We start from the raw sequence: 13,640 nt of genomic DNA on the forward strand, positions 1-13,640 counted from the left end.
TTCAACAGAGTTTATTGATACTGAAAGTTATTGCACTTGTGCTTTTCAAAGTAGCGGAGTAACATGAAACTGTTCCAACCTACAGTTTAGTAGGTTAATTGGTTATTGTAAATCATCCTTTGGTTAGGCCAGTGTTAAAATGTGTGGGTTGCTAGGTGAGCTGGAAGGGCCTACTTCACATTGTATTTCTGAATAAAGTAAAATAAACCCATTTTCAAAGTTCAAGGTAAATTTATTATCAAAGTATGTATATATGACCATATACTTCCTTGAGATTCATTTTCATGTGGGCATTCACAGTAGAACAAAGAAATACAATAGAATCAATGAAAAACTACAATCAAAGACTGAAAGTGAATCAAAGGTTGTAGAATCAGTTCAGAGTTGAGCTGAAGTAGTCCACACTGCTTCAGGAGCCTGAGGTTGAGGGGTAATAACTGTTCCTGAACCTGGTGCTGTGAGACCAAAGGCACCTGGACCTCCTTCCAGATGGCAGTGGCAAGAAGAGAGCCTGTCCAAGATGGTGGGGGTTCCTCGATGATGGATGCTGCTTTCTTGTGACAGCACTCCATGATGATGTGCTCCGTGGTAGGGAGGGCGTTTCCTGTGAAAGACATTTTTCTTTCCATTGCCCTCAAGCTGTGGTAACAGAATGAATAGAAAACTGACAATGCAGTGGGAAAGGAAGAGTAATAGTGAAAGGTTACACCTTGAATTGGAAAAAAGAATTTCCCAGGGATCCTCCAGGCATTAACCAATGCTTTATTTTAATTTCAGAGTTGGGTGTTTGGTGAAGAGAACATATTGGGAGATATGCAGTGTTATGTTTTGCTTGGAAGAATGAGAAGAGGGAATATAAGCTAGAGGAGACTACTACATGTGTGTGGAGCAAGAATGACAATGGAATAATATGATTTAAACGTTTTTACTGTGTCATGTTAGTAACGATACATGCTGGGCAATGTACAGTGTGGGAGTGTCAAAACGGACCTGCCAATGTGAAAACGTGCATTGGAAAGCCCGTGCCTGGTACAGAGAATCTGTAAAGCTTTTAGAGAAGATATGGAAGAGGTTATCAAGGGTTGAGGGACCTCAGTTATGTGCATGAACTGGAGATATGAGACTTGTTCTTTGTGAAATAGAGGAGGTTGCAAATAAGTCTGATGAAGCTGTTGAAAATTATGAAGGATATAGGGACTAGGTAGAGATACATAGTTATGATTGACAGAGGGTTAAGAACTAGGAGACATTGAATGAAGCTGACTGGCAAAAATAATGAGTGATGTGAGGAAAATACACTCAGTGGCCACTTTTATTAGATATACCTGTTTGCTAATGTAAGTATCTAATCAGCCAATCACATGGCAGCAACTCAGTGCATAAAAGCATGCCAACACGGTCAAGAGGTTCAGTTGTTGTTCAGACCAAACACCAGAATGGGGAAGAAATGTGATCTAAGTGACTTTGACTGTGGAATGATTGTTGGTGCCAGACAGGGTGGTTTGAATATCTCAGAAACTGATGATCTCCTGGGATTTTCATCCACAGCAGTCTCTTGAGTTTAAACAAAATGGTGTGAAAAACAAAAAAAAACCTCCAGTGAGCAGCAGTTCTATGGGTAAAAATGCCTTGTTAATGAGAGAGGTCAGAGGAGAATGGCCAGACTGGTTTAAGCTGACAGGGAGGTGGCAGTAACTCAAATATCATATGTTACAACAGTGGTGTGTAGAAGAGCATCTCTGAGCACACAACACGATGAACCTTGAACTAGATAGGCTACAGCAGCAGAAGACCATGAACGTACCCTCAGTGGCCACTTCATTAGATACAGGAGGTCCCTAATAAAGTGACCACTGAGTGTATGTTTTACACAGGATACAGAATCAAGTATAGCAATTAAAAAGTAGCTGGAATGTAATTGCAGAGAGAGACAGTGAGGTGGGACTGGCAAGATCCTTAACATAGAGTTTCTTTTTATTCTTTTAAGGGATGTGGGCTTCGCAGGCTGAACCAGCATTAAATTACCCATCTCTAATTGTCTTTGAAAGGCAACAATTTTGTGGGATGAATAGCCTCATTCCATTTTGCAACTTTATGGTGCAAATTGTATTGTTCAGCTGCATTTACTTAAGTTGCTGTAGTTCAGTAGTACAGAATGTGATTACTCTGAATCGCTAATAATCTATAATAAATGCGTGAAGGTCAAATGTAAAGAGATAGTACACTGTTAAGGGCAACTAGCTTAACAGTACTGATGAGCAGAGGGATATTGGGGTTCAACTTCGTAGCTCCCTGAAAGTGACTACACAAATTGATACAATTCTGGTCACCCCACTATAGGAAGGATGTCGAGGCTTTGGAGAGGGTGCAGAAGCGGTTTACCAGGATGTTGCCTAGACTAGAGGGTATGTCCTATAATGAAAGGTTGGACAAACTTAGGTTGTTTTCCCTGGAGGCTGAGGGGAGATCTCTTAGAGGTTTTAAAGATTATGAGAAGCATAGATGAGTAGACAGTATTTTTTTCCAGGGTTGAAATATCTAATACCAGAGGGCATGCATTTAAGGTGGGAGTGGGGTAATTAAAGGAAATGTGAGGTGTAGTTGTTTTACACAGAGAGTGGTGAGTGCCTGGAATGCACTGCCTGGCGTGGTGGTAAAGGCAGATACATCAGGGAATTTTAAGAGATGTTTAGATAGGCACATGAATGTGAGGAAAATGGACGGAAATGGACATTGAGTGGGCAGAAGGGATTAGCTCATTTGGCCATTTGATTACTAATTCGTTAGGCTCAGCATTGTGGGCTGAAGGGCCTGTTCTTGTGCTGTACTCTTCTATGTTCTTTGTCACTGGTTAAAGGGGGTCACTTGATTATATAGGTTAAGATTGTTGAAATAGGGGAGAGGGCATTTGGATAGAAATTATTTAGAGTCTATAGCCTCTACAATCTATCTAGTGTCCGATTTTCTTATGTTGATGCTTTAAGTGAAGATTGAGTAAGCACCTTTAATAAAAGGAGTTCAGTCTTAATACTTGTCAGAGATAAGTTCGGACAGGAAAGTTGAAATATTTCTTAAAAATACCTTGGGAGGTTTTTGAAGATTTTGATATACAGGAGAACCATCATCCAAGATTGCATCCTCAGAAGAACTAGACAGAAAACAAATTAATTTTCTTGATACGAAAAAGATGGAATCACCTATTTGATTTAAAGTGATTAAGCTTAGGGTCTCAGACTGCAGACTTAAGAAGGGAAGTCAAAAACAGCATAAAAGGAGAAAGGGCATATAAGATTGTAAAAATTAGTGGAAAGTTAGAGGATTTGGAAGCTTTTAAAAACCAACAGTAGGCAACTAAAAAGCCACAAGGAGAGGAAAAAAGAAATATGAAGGTAAGCTAGCAAATAATATGAAAGAGGATACCAAAGGTTTTTCTCAGATATATAAAGAGTAAAGGAGAAACAAGAGTAGATATTGGACCACTAGAAAATTACACTAGAGAGGCAATAATGGGGGACAGAGAAATGGCGGATGAATTTAATAAGTATTTTGCGTCTGTCTTCACTGGAAGAAACTAGCAATATGCAAGAAATTTGAGAGTGTCAGGGGGCAGACGTGAGTGTAGTTGCTTGGAAAAGGTGCCTGGGAAGCTCAAAGGTCTGAAGGTAGATATGTCACCTGGACCAGATGGACTACACCCCAGGTCCTGAAAGAGGTAGCTGACAGATTGTGGAGGCATTACTAATGATCTTTCAAGAATCACTAGATTCTGGAATGGTTCTGGAGGACTGCAAAAAAATTGCAAATGTAATTCCACTCTTTAAGAAGGGAGGGAGGCTGAAGAAAAGAAATTATAGGTTAGTTAGCCCGACTTCAGTGGTTGAGAAGATGCTGGGATGAGGTTTCGGGGTACTTGGAGGGACATGATAAAATAGGCCAAAGTCAACATGGTTTCCTTAAGGAGAAATCTTGGCTGACAAATCTTTTGGAATTTTTTGAGGAAGTAACAGGCAGGATAGACAAAGGAGAGTCAGTGGATATTGTTTCCTTGGATTTTCAGAAGGCCTTTAAGAAGGTGTCACACATGAGGCTGTTTAACAAGATAAGATCCCATGATATTTCAGGAAAGATACTATCATGGATAGAAGATTGGCTGACTGGCAGGAGACAAAGTGTGGGGAAAAAGGGGACCTTTTCTGGCTGGCTACCAGTGACTAGTGGTGTTCCACAGGGGTCGGTGTTGGGACCGCTTCTTTTCACATTATATGTCAATGATTTGGATGACAGAATTGATAGTTTTGTGGCCACGTTTGCAAACGATACAAAGATAAGTGGAGGGACAGGTAGTGTTAAGGAAGCAGGGTATCTGCAGAAGGACTTGGACAGATTGGGAGAATGGGCAAAGAATTGGCAGATGGAATATAGCGTAGGGAAGTGTATGGTCTTGCACTTTGGTAGAAGGAAAAATGGTGTAGACTTTTTTCTAAAAGGGGAGAAAATGCAAAAATCAGAGGTGCAAAGGAAATTGGGAGTCCTGGTGCAGATTTCCCTAAAGGTTAACTTGCAGGTTGAGTCAGTGGTAAGGAAAGCAAATACAATATTAGCATTCATTTTGAATGGACTAAAATATAAGAGTAAAGATGTGATGCTGAGGCTTTATAAGACATTGGTCAGACTACATTTAGAGTATTGTGAGCAGTTTTGGGCCCCTGATCTAAGAAAAGATGTGCTGGCATTGGAGAGGTTCCAGAGGAGGTTCATGACAATGACTCTGGGAAAGAAAGGGTTACCATATGAGGAATATTTGATGACTCTGGGCTTGTATTCACTGGAGATTAGAAGAATGAGAGAGGGGTCTCTGAAACCTAATGAATATTGAAAGGCCTAAATAGAATTGACATGGAGAGGATATTTCTTACAGTGGGGAAGTTCAGTACCAGAGGTACTGAGATGAGGAGGAATTTCTTTAGCCAGAGGGTGGTGAACCTGTGAAATTCATTGCCTCAGATGGCTGTGGAGGCCAAGTCATTAAGTATTTTTACAATGCAGCTTGATAGGTTCTTGATTAGTCAGGGCAGCCAAGGTTACAGGGAGAAGGCAGAAGAATGGGGTTGAGAGAGATAATAAATCAGTCATGATGGAATGGTGGAGCAGACTCGATGGGCCAAATGGCCTTTTTCTGCTCCTCTGTCTTATGGTCTTAAAGTCTAACCTTCTTAAACCCACAAACTACTTTTGGACGTATCTCTCTGAAAGGCAGTAGGTTGTTGAAATCGGACATGCAGTGGAGTACAAAGCTGCTTCCATAACCTTTAAAGATATTTTATCTGGATTGTGGGGTTCTCCACTGGAACCAATACAACAGCATAATGTTCACCACGGCAAGAGTCTTGAAGTAATGAAAGGGCCTTGTTTTGTTGTTTTCTTGTCGCTTATTGTGTTCTGTGTTGTTCTGCTGAGCATTATGGGCATGCTGCGTTGGCGCCAGAATGTGTGGCGACACTTATGTTCTGACCCCAGCACATCCTTGGGTGTGTTGGCTGTTAACGCAAACAATGCTTTTCACTGTATCTTTTGATGTACATGTGATAAATAAATCTGAATCTGAATTATGTGAAATTAGGGATTGACTATTAAGTACCAGATATAGTGAATTCAGATGAACTCTAGTTAAGTGAAGTTTTCTTACTGTTCAGACAATAAATTTGTAAGGCAATAAATATATAAAAGAAACACATTGTATATTGTCATCATAAATAGCATTTCCTTTTTCAGCCATTTCTATGTTTAAACTATAGAATCATAGTGTCATAGTGCACTACAGCACAGGAACATGCTATTTGGCCCATCTAGTCCATGCTGAACTGTTATTCTGCCCAGTCCCATCGACCCACACCTGCACCATAGCCCTCCAGACCCCACTCATCCATGTATTTATCCAAACTTATCTTATTTGTTGAAATCAAACCTGCTTCCACCCGCATTTTGCTGACAACTCGTTCCACGTTTTCACCACCCTCTGAGTGAAAAGATTTCCCCTCATGCTCCCCTTGATTATTTTACCTTTCATCCTTAACCCATAACCTCTAGTTCTCGCCTCACCCTGCCTCAGTGGAAAAAGCCTGCTTGCATTTACCCTATCTATACCCTTTATAATGTTGTACACCTCTATCAAATCTCCCCCTCATTTCCCTACATTCCAGGGAATAGCCCAACTTAGAGTCATAGGGCACTATAGCACAGAGACATCTTTAGCTCATGTAGTCTGTGCCAAACTATTATGCTGCTTAGATCCATCGACCTGCGCCTGGACCATAGCCCTCCATACCCCTTCACTTCCATGTATCACCTATTCAACCTTTCTCCATAATTCAGGTCCTCAATTTCTGGAACATGCACTCTTTCAATCTCATTAATATCTTTCCTGTAGGTACGTAGTTGAAATTTTCCATTTTATTTACCGTGAAGTCTGTCGAGGCTTCATAAAGATAATTTTAAAAATCAGTTAGAAGCTCATTTAAATGCAATAAATTGCTCAGACTGTTGGAGTCATAAGAGAACTTCTGTTGAGTTTAACAGAATATTATTCTGATTCTATTGCAGGATGAAGAAAATGGAAATGGAAAAGGTGAGTCTTGCTATAATTATTGTGACACAATTTGATCATAGTGGTGGATGTCTGGATTGAGCTGCCTGGGGTGGTGGCAGAGGCAGATACATGAGGGATTTTTAAGACGTGTTTAGATAGGCACATGAATATGAGGGAAGTGGAAGGATATGGACATTGTGTAGGCAGAAAGGCTTATTTTAGTTGGCTATTTGATTACTAATTTCATTGGTTCGGCATAACTACTACTTACTGCCCATTACGCCGCTAGCGTTTAGGGCATCAATGCAGGTCCTCCATCTCTGGCGGTGTTCAGGACTTCCTTCATCGTGTCAGTAGCTTCCTCTCAGCTTTCACTACTGTGAGTCATGCAAATCCAGGGTGGAGGCTCAGGAATACCGTCGCACTCAGATGTAGGATTCTTCACTGCTGTTTCCACAGTGTTGTTTGGCACAACATTTGAGTCATTTGTGCGGTACTGTTCTTTGTTCTATACGTACATCGTCAATAAATCAGCAGATACGGTGCTCCAGGTAAAAATAATAGATTTGAACTGCCTTGTTGATCTCAAGCCTGGGGAACTTTGAGATTTCCTAAGAGTTCTTGTCAATACTTGCAGTGGAAATTTCGCAATGTCATCCATTTGATTGATGGTTATATGTTCTAAAGAGCAGAACTTATAATCAGATAACATCACTTGCTGAAAATGATTGCTTGCGCTAAGCTGCTTTATGCACGCATCAAGACTTGACCTGAATAAACCGAATAAAATACACTCTGTAGCCTTTTTATTAGGTGCACGCCTGCTCGTTAATGCAAATAGCTAATTAGCCAGTCATGCGGCAGCAACTGAATGCATAAAAGCAAGCAGATGTTTTCGAGAGATTCAGTTGTTGTTCAGACCAAACATCAGAATGGGGAAGAAATGTGATCTAAGTGACTGTGACTATGGAATGATTGTTGATGCCAAATGGGGTGGTTTGAGTATCTCAGAAACTGCTGATCTCCTGGGATCTTGAACCTTGAACCTTGAAGTGGACGGGTTACAGCAGCAGAAGACTACAAACATACACTCAGTGGCTACTGTATTAGGTACACAAGAGATTGTGCAGATGCTGGAAATCCAGAGTAACACACACAAAATGCTGCAGAAACTCAGCAGGTGAGGCAGCATCAGGAAAGGAATAAAGACTGAGACTCTTCATCAGGACTGGAAAGGAAGGCAGAAGAAGCCAGAATAAGATGGGGGGAGGGAAAGGAGTACAAGCTGGCAGGTGATAGGTGAGCCAGCTGAGGGGGAAAGTAGGTGGGAGAGGGAGAGGGAAAGGGTATGAAGTAAGAAGCTGGAGATTGATAGGTGGACAAAGTAAAGGGCAAAAGAAGTCTGGATCTGATAGGAGAGCAGAGTGCACCATAGGAGAAAGAGGAGGGGAAATAAAGGAAGGTTTTGGTAGGTGATGAGAAGAGAAGGGTAGAAGAGGAGTCAAAATGGGGAATAGAAAAAGAGAGAAGCGGATAATGGCTCATAGAACTGGTGATAGATGGGGCAAGCGCAGAATGTCAGTAATTTGCTGACTACCTTGACTTCAGTGCTCTAAATAGTCAACCTATGGTCCAACACCTGAATCTCTATCTCCACTGAGAGCTGGGAGCAGCGGTGAACTCATGGGGGAGAGAAGGACAGTCAATTCCTCTGGAAGGAACACTTCAGAGATCTCATTCACAGTTCTTTCCTTGATATGAGCACCCTGGGCCCCCTCCCATGGCAACTTATTCTGTCCACACTGATCAACGAGAAGTCAAAAAGTCCAAATTCCAACTCAGAAATAACGAGGCCATTCAACCCATCGAGTCTCGTCTGCCATTTGATCGTGGCTGATTTATTATTCCTCTCAACCCCATTCTCCTGCTTTCTCCCTGTAATCTTTGATGCCCTACTAATCAAGAGCCTATCAACTTCCACTTTAAATTTACCCAATGACTTGGCCTCCACAGCTGTCTGTGGCAATGAATTCCACAGATTCGCCACTTTCTGGCTTAATAAATTCCTCCTGATTTCTGTTCTAAAGGGACATCCTTCTATCCTGAGGCTGTTCCTTCTGGTCCTAGGCTCCCCCACTATTGGAAACATCCTCTCCATGTCCACCCTATCTCGGCCTTTCAATATTTGATGGATTTCAATCAGATTCTCCCTTGATCTTCTAAACTCCAGCGAGAACAGGCCCAGAGCCATCAAACAGTCCTGATATGTTAACTCTTTCATTCCCAGGATCATTCTCATGAACCTCCTCTGGACTCTCTCTATACTAGCACATCCTTTCTTAGACATGGTGTCAAAAACTGAGCAATGCCTTATAAAGCCTCAGCTGTACACTTCTCTACATAATGGGCAAGTTGAGTCAAAGGTCATCTTTCTATGCTGTATAACTCAATGAATATTTACAAATAAAGCAGAAGTTTATGCCTTGAGCCCTTCTCCATATTAACTGCTGCATATTTACCATTTTTATTTTTACCATATCACCCTATACCCTGCAAATTGAATTTGTTCATTGTCCTCACATTCTTCCACTGTTTTCACTCTGCTGTTGTTGTGAAATCTTCTGTAATCAATTTCTCTACCGAATCTTCATTCCCCTCAACTCCTAGTTGCTGCTAAATTTTCATCTTTTCCCTTGCACTTTATTTATTTATTTAGAGATACATCATGGTAAAGGGCCATCCTGGCCCAACAAGCTTGCGCCGCCCATTTACACCCTTGTGACAATTAACCTACTCACCCGTATGTCTTTGAAACGTGGGTGGAAACTGGAGCACCTGTCATCCTGGGGAGAGCATGCAAACTCCTTACAAACAGCAGCAGAATTGAACCCAGGTCACTGGAGCTGTAATATGTTACCCTAAACACTGCTACCATTCTCCAAATTAATTTCATTTTATAGCCATTAGAAATTCTGTAAAACAAAACTCAGGTTTACCTTCTTCTCTTCATCCCCCTCTGGAAGAAGTAATAGAGTCATGGAGTTTTGATGCAGAGTAACAGGCTGTTTGGTCTAAATTGTCCATGCCAACTGTGTTGCCCAGTGAGATAGTCCCATCTGCCAATATTTGGCCCATAGCCCTCTAAACCTCTCCTATCCATGTACTTATCTAGATGACTGTCAGATTTTGTCTATGTGTCCACTTCAACTGCTGTTTCTGGCCTTTCATTCCAGATATGTCCTGCCGTTTGTGATAAGAAGCCTTTTATGATAAGATGACCCTTTTAATTCTCTTGCCTCCAATCTTAAACCTGTACCTGATAAAGAGTCTTGACCCAAAACACGAACTATTCATTCCTTTCTATAAGTGGTGCCTGACCCGTTGAGTTCCTCCAGTTTTTTTGTGTGTGGATCTCCAGAATCTGCATTTAAACTTATATCCTCTTGTTTTTAACACCACTTCCATGGGAAAAAGACTATGTGCTTTCACCCTGTCTATACCCCTCATCTTCTTACATACCTCTCTACCAGGCTGCCCTCCATCCCATATGTTTCATGGAACAATGTCCTAATCTACACAACCTCCCCTGGACCTAAGTCCAGGCAACATCTTAAGGCAAAAATGTCAAAAGAATGAGTATATACAGAATAATAGTGAACTGTGAATCAGCTGAACAGAAATATAACACATTAAGGGACTTCCCCGTAGCCTCCAATTCCACCCACCTCTCATCGCTCCACATTCTACCTTCCACCTCCTAAACACCTTTCACAAAACCCTTGTTCAATTCAGTGAACTTTTTTATTTATTTTATTTTATGTAGAGATACAGTGCAGAACAGGCATTTTGAGCCTTGCTGCCCAGCAACCCACCTATTTAACCCCATCCTAATCACAGGACAATTTGCAATAACCAATTAATCTACTAACCAGAACATCTTTGAACTGTGGAAGAAAACTGGAGAGCCCAGAGGAAACCCATGTGCATATGGGAAGGAACATATAAACTTGCTTACAGAGGATGCAGGAATTGAACTCCAAACTCCCAACCTGTAATAGCGTAATGCTAACCAGTATGCTACCATGGTGCCCTAAGAATGGAAATCAGTGGTTTTTCATTCTGCTTCGCTGTGTGAAAAAAGAGCCACCTTTTACAATGGCACTTTTAGTTAACCAGAGTAGGACAGATAGTGGCAGTCTTCTAAACAACAGCTTCTGATGCAGGTTCTGATGGTGATATCATCTTGTGTAGCAGTGTCTCTCTTTACACAAGGTGCTAATGACCAAAATTCACACTTATTTTCTCCAGTGAGCATTGTGGACTGGTGCTGCTCTCTGGTTGGCAAAGAACACTGTGTCTTATGGGAGCTGGTGCTAGAATTTGCATTCATGGGTCACAAACATGGTAAAGATGAAATTCATAACAGCTTCCTCTGAAGCAAAAGTTCCCAACCTGGGGTCTGTGGACCCCTCAGTTAACGGTAAGGCTTCATGGCATAAAAAAGATTGGGAACTCCTGCTCTAAAGGTTTGATGCAATAGCTTTAGTTCAAGCTTGGCTGAAATTCAAAGGAAAAGTTGTGAATTTGGCTCTAGCATGCTAGTAACACACACACAATGCTGGAGGAGCTCAGCAGGTCAAGCAGCGTCACTGGAGACCAATGAACAGTCAACGTTTTGGGCCAAGACCCTACAACTGGATTTTGACTGTTGATGAAATTCCTTTATTTCATCATAAAACGCTGATTTATTTTATGATGGAATAAATCATAAAATATTTTTTACGATTATAAAACATCATATAATGAAACATCAACTGCTTATTCCTCTCCATAGATACTGCCTGAACTGCTGAGTTCCTCCAGCATTTTGTGTGTATTGCTGTGGAGCTCCAGCATCTACAGAATCCATGGTGTTACTGAAATAAGTGGTAAATGAAAGTTTCACTGGAGTTCCATTCCATCAGAACGTCTGGCTGATTTGAAAGGAATCATTATACAAAGTTACCCTAATGATATAACACTTTGGAATTCTTTTATTTCACAGGGTTTCAGAAAGGCCAGACAGAACCTATGGATACCATTTTTGTTAAAAGTGTGAAGGAAGGGGGAGCAGCGCATCAAGCTGGGCTATGTACAGGTAATATCAACTAGCTTCTTGTTAAGTTATGTTATCACCTTTTTCAAAAGGATTAGGCCAATAACACCAGAAAATGTATATTATTAGATTCAAGATTGTTTATTGTCATTCTTCAGTTCACAAATGTAAAGGAGAACAAAATGATTATTACTCCGGATCCAAAGCAGCGAGAAAAACTAATAAGTATAAAGAACACAATAAGTAAACAAAAAACACAATAAATATAAACTAAAAAGGCAGTCCTATAAAACATAATGTGCATAGGCTGATTGTATGATAAATGAAAGAAACTTGAAACCACCTACAGAGAAAATGTTGTTTTCCATCATATCCAGCAATGACAGGAGACCAGTGTAGCAGAGTTTTTTTAAAGTAGAAAATCCATTGCACTGGGAAGTCCAGGTCCAGTGGTACAAATAGTTGTCACAAACTGAGGTTTTCTTTGGTTTCAGTAGCTGACCATGACTTCTTCTGTCCCTTCCCCTCCGCCATCAGATTTCTGAAAGGACAGCAAACCCATGAGCACTCAGTATTTTTTCCTCTCTTTTTGCACTACTTATTTAAACTAATTTTCTTTTTTATATATACTTCTCATTGTAATTTATAGTTTTTTATTCTTATATATTGTAATGTACTTTTGCCACAACACAATAAATTTCACTATATATGCCAATGGTATTAAACCAGATTCTGATTCTGACCTTGTGATGGTAAGGAAGTCATCAAAGCAGCAGATCGAGATGGTTGGACAGAGGACATTACCTTGAGGAACTCCTGTATTTATATCTGAATTCCAACGTCCAGAATGATCTTTATGTAAAGTGTGACTCCGACCATTACAATGTTTTCCTCTCGCTGTCCAGTGTTGTCAGTTTTATATAGCACCACGCTCTGCACTTGGACTAAGACTGTGATTAGGTATTGTGCAGCTTAATATCGGTGAGCAGATTGGAGGAGGCCAACATGAACAGCATCTCCACCACTATAAAGCAATACCAACTCCGATGAATTGGTCATGTCATTGGGATGTATAACTCATGTCTCCCCAAACAGGTCCTTTATTCTCAGTTGAAGGAAGGTCAGTGAGCCCCTGGTGGGCAAAGGAAATGTTTGAAAGGTAACATCAAAATCAGCCTGAAAAAATTCAACATTACATCTTAAGACTGGGAACACATTTTACTCAATAGATACACCCAGAGGAAATCTGTTCAAGAGGGAGCTGTGCTACACGAGAGCGACCTCTGCTGTGCCACAGAGAACAAATGGCAGCTGTGAAAGGAGAGACTGAACAACTAAAAGGTCCAACCACTAACAACAGTCACCATTTACTCTTGCCCACTCTGCACCAGAATATGTGGATCCCGGCTCGGCCTCAAAAGCCACCTGAGGACCCACCAATAGACAAACCCTTAGGAGAACATCATACTCAATCCGAGTGATTGCACTATTACTCGTGAGTAAGTGCCTCTTGCACTCTCTTTGACATCTTCCATTAGTTTATTGCTAACTGGCAATTGACTAATTTAGTGGGAATTAGCTGGATCGGATTTGTTTTTGCTTTTCTGAACACTGCGTAACTGAACCTAGTGTCATTTTGTACATATAATCAATGTATATGAGCTATCTAATGTAATTATATTTATTGCATTTTTTATTATTGTGTTCTTTATCTTACTGTGGTTTCTACATGTTGCATCAGATCCAGAGTAACAATTATTTTGTTTTCCTTTACATTTGTGTACTGTGAAAATGACATTAAATAATCTTGGATGATTTTCAGATTGTTGTGTAGATGCCAGTGTTTTAAGTGTACTGGAGCAACTTGGCTAGAAACACAATGAACTCTGTGTTGCAGATCTTCAGTGCTGCAGAGGGACAGTTTCTGGTCTTTTAGCCTTTGCTGTGTACAGTGCTCTC

At 40.8% G+C, this 13,640-nt stretch overlaps 1 protein-coding gene across 4 annotated transcripts in view; it reads left to right on the forward strand.

Annotated features, from left to right (window-relative positions):
- The window catches only part of LOC134340331 (rho GTPase-activating protein 23-like), a 490,201-nt gene that overhangs the window by 330,986 nt on the left and 145,575 nt on the right, over positions 1-13,640 (forward strand). For 3 of the 4 annotated variants that reach the window (XM_063037438.1, XM_063037439.1, XM_063037437.1), the window contains exons 3-4: positions 6,601-6,625; positions 11,631-11,723. In XM_063037438.1, the coding sequence (XP_062893508.1) occupies positions 6,601-6,625; positions 11,631-11,723 (118 nt within the window). The remainder of the gene's footprint in view (positions 1-6,600; positions 6,626-11,630; positions 11,724-13,640) is intronic. The other variant, XM_063037440.1, reaches the window with a different exon arrangement.

This window comes from Mobula hypostoma, chromosome X1 (genome assembly GCF_963921235.1).
Source record: "Mobula hypostoma chromosome X1, sMobHyp1.1, whole genome shotgun sequence".
NCBI classification, from domain to species: domain Eukaryota; kingdom Metazoa; phylum Chordata; class Chondrichthyes; order Myliobatiformes; family Myliobatidae; genus Mobula; species Mobula hypostoma.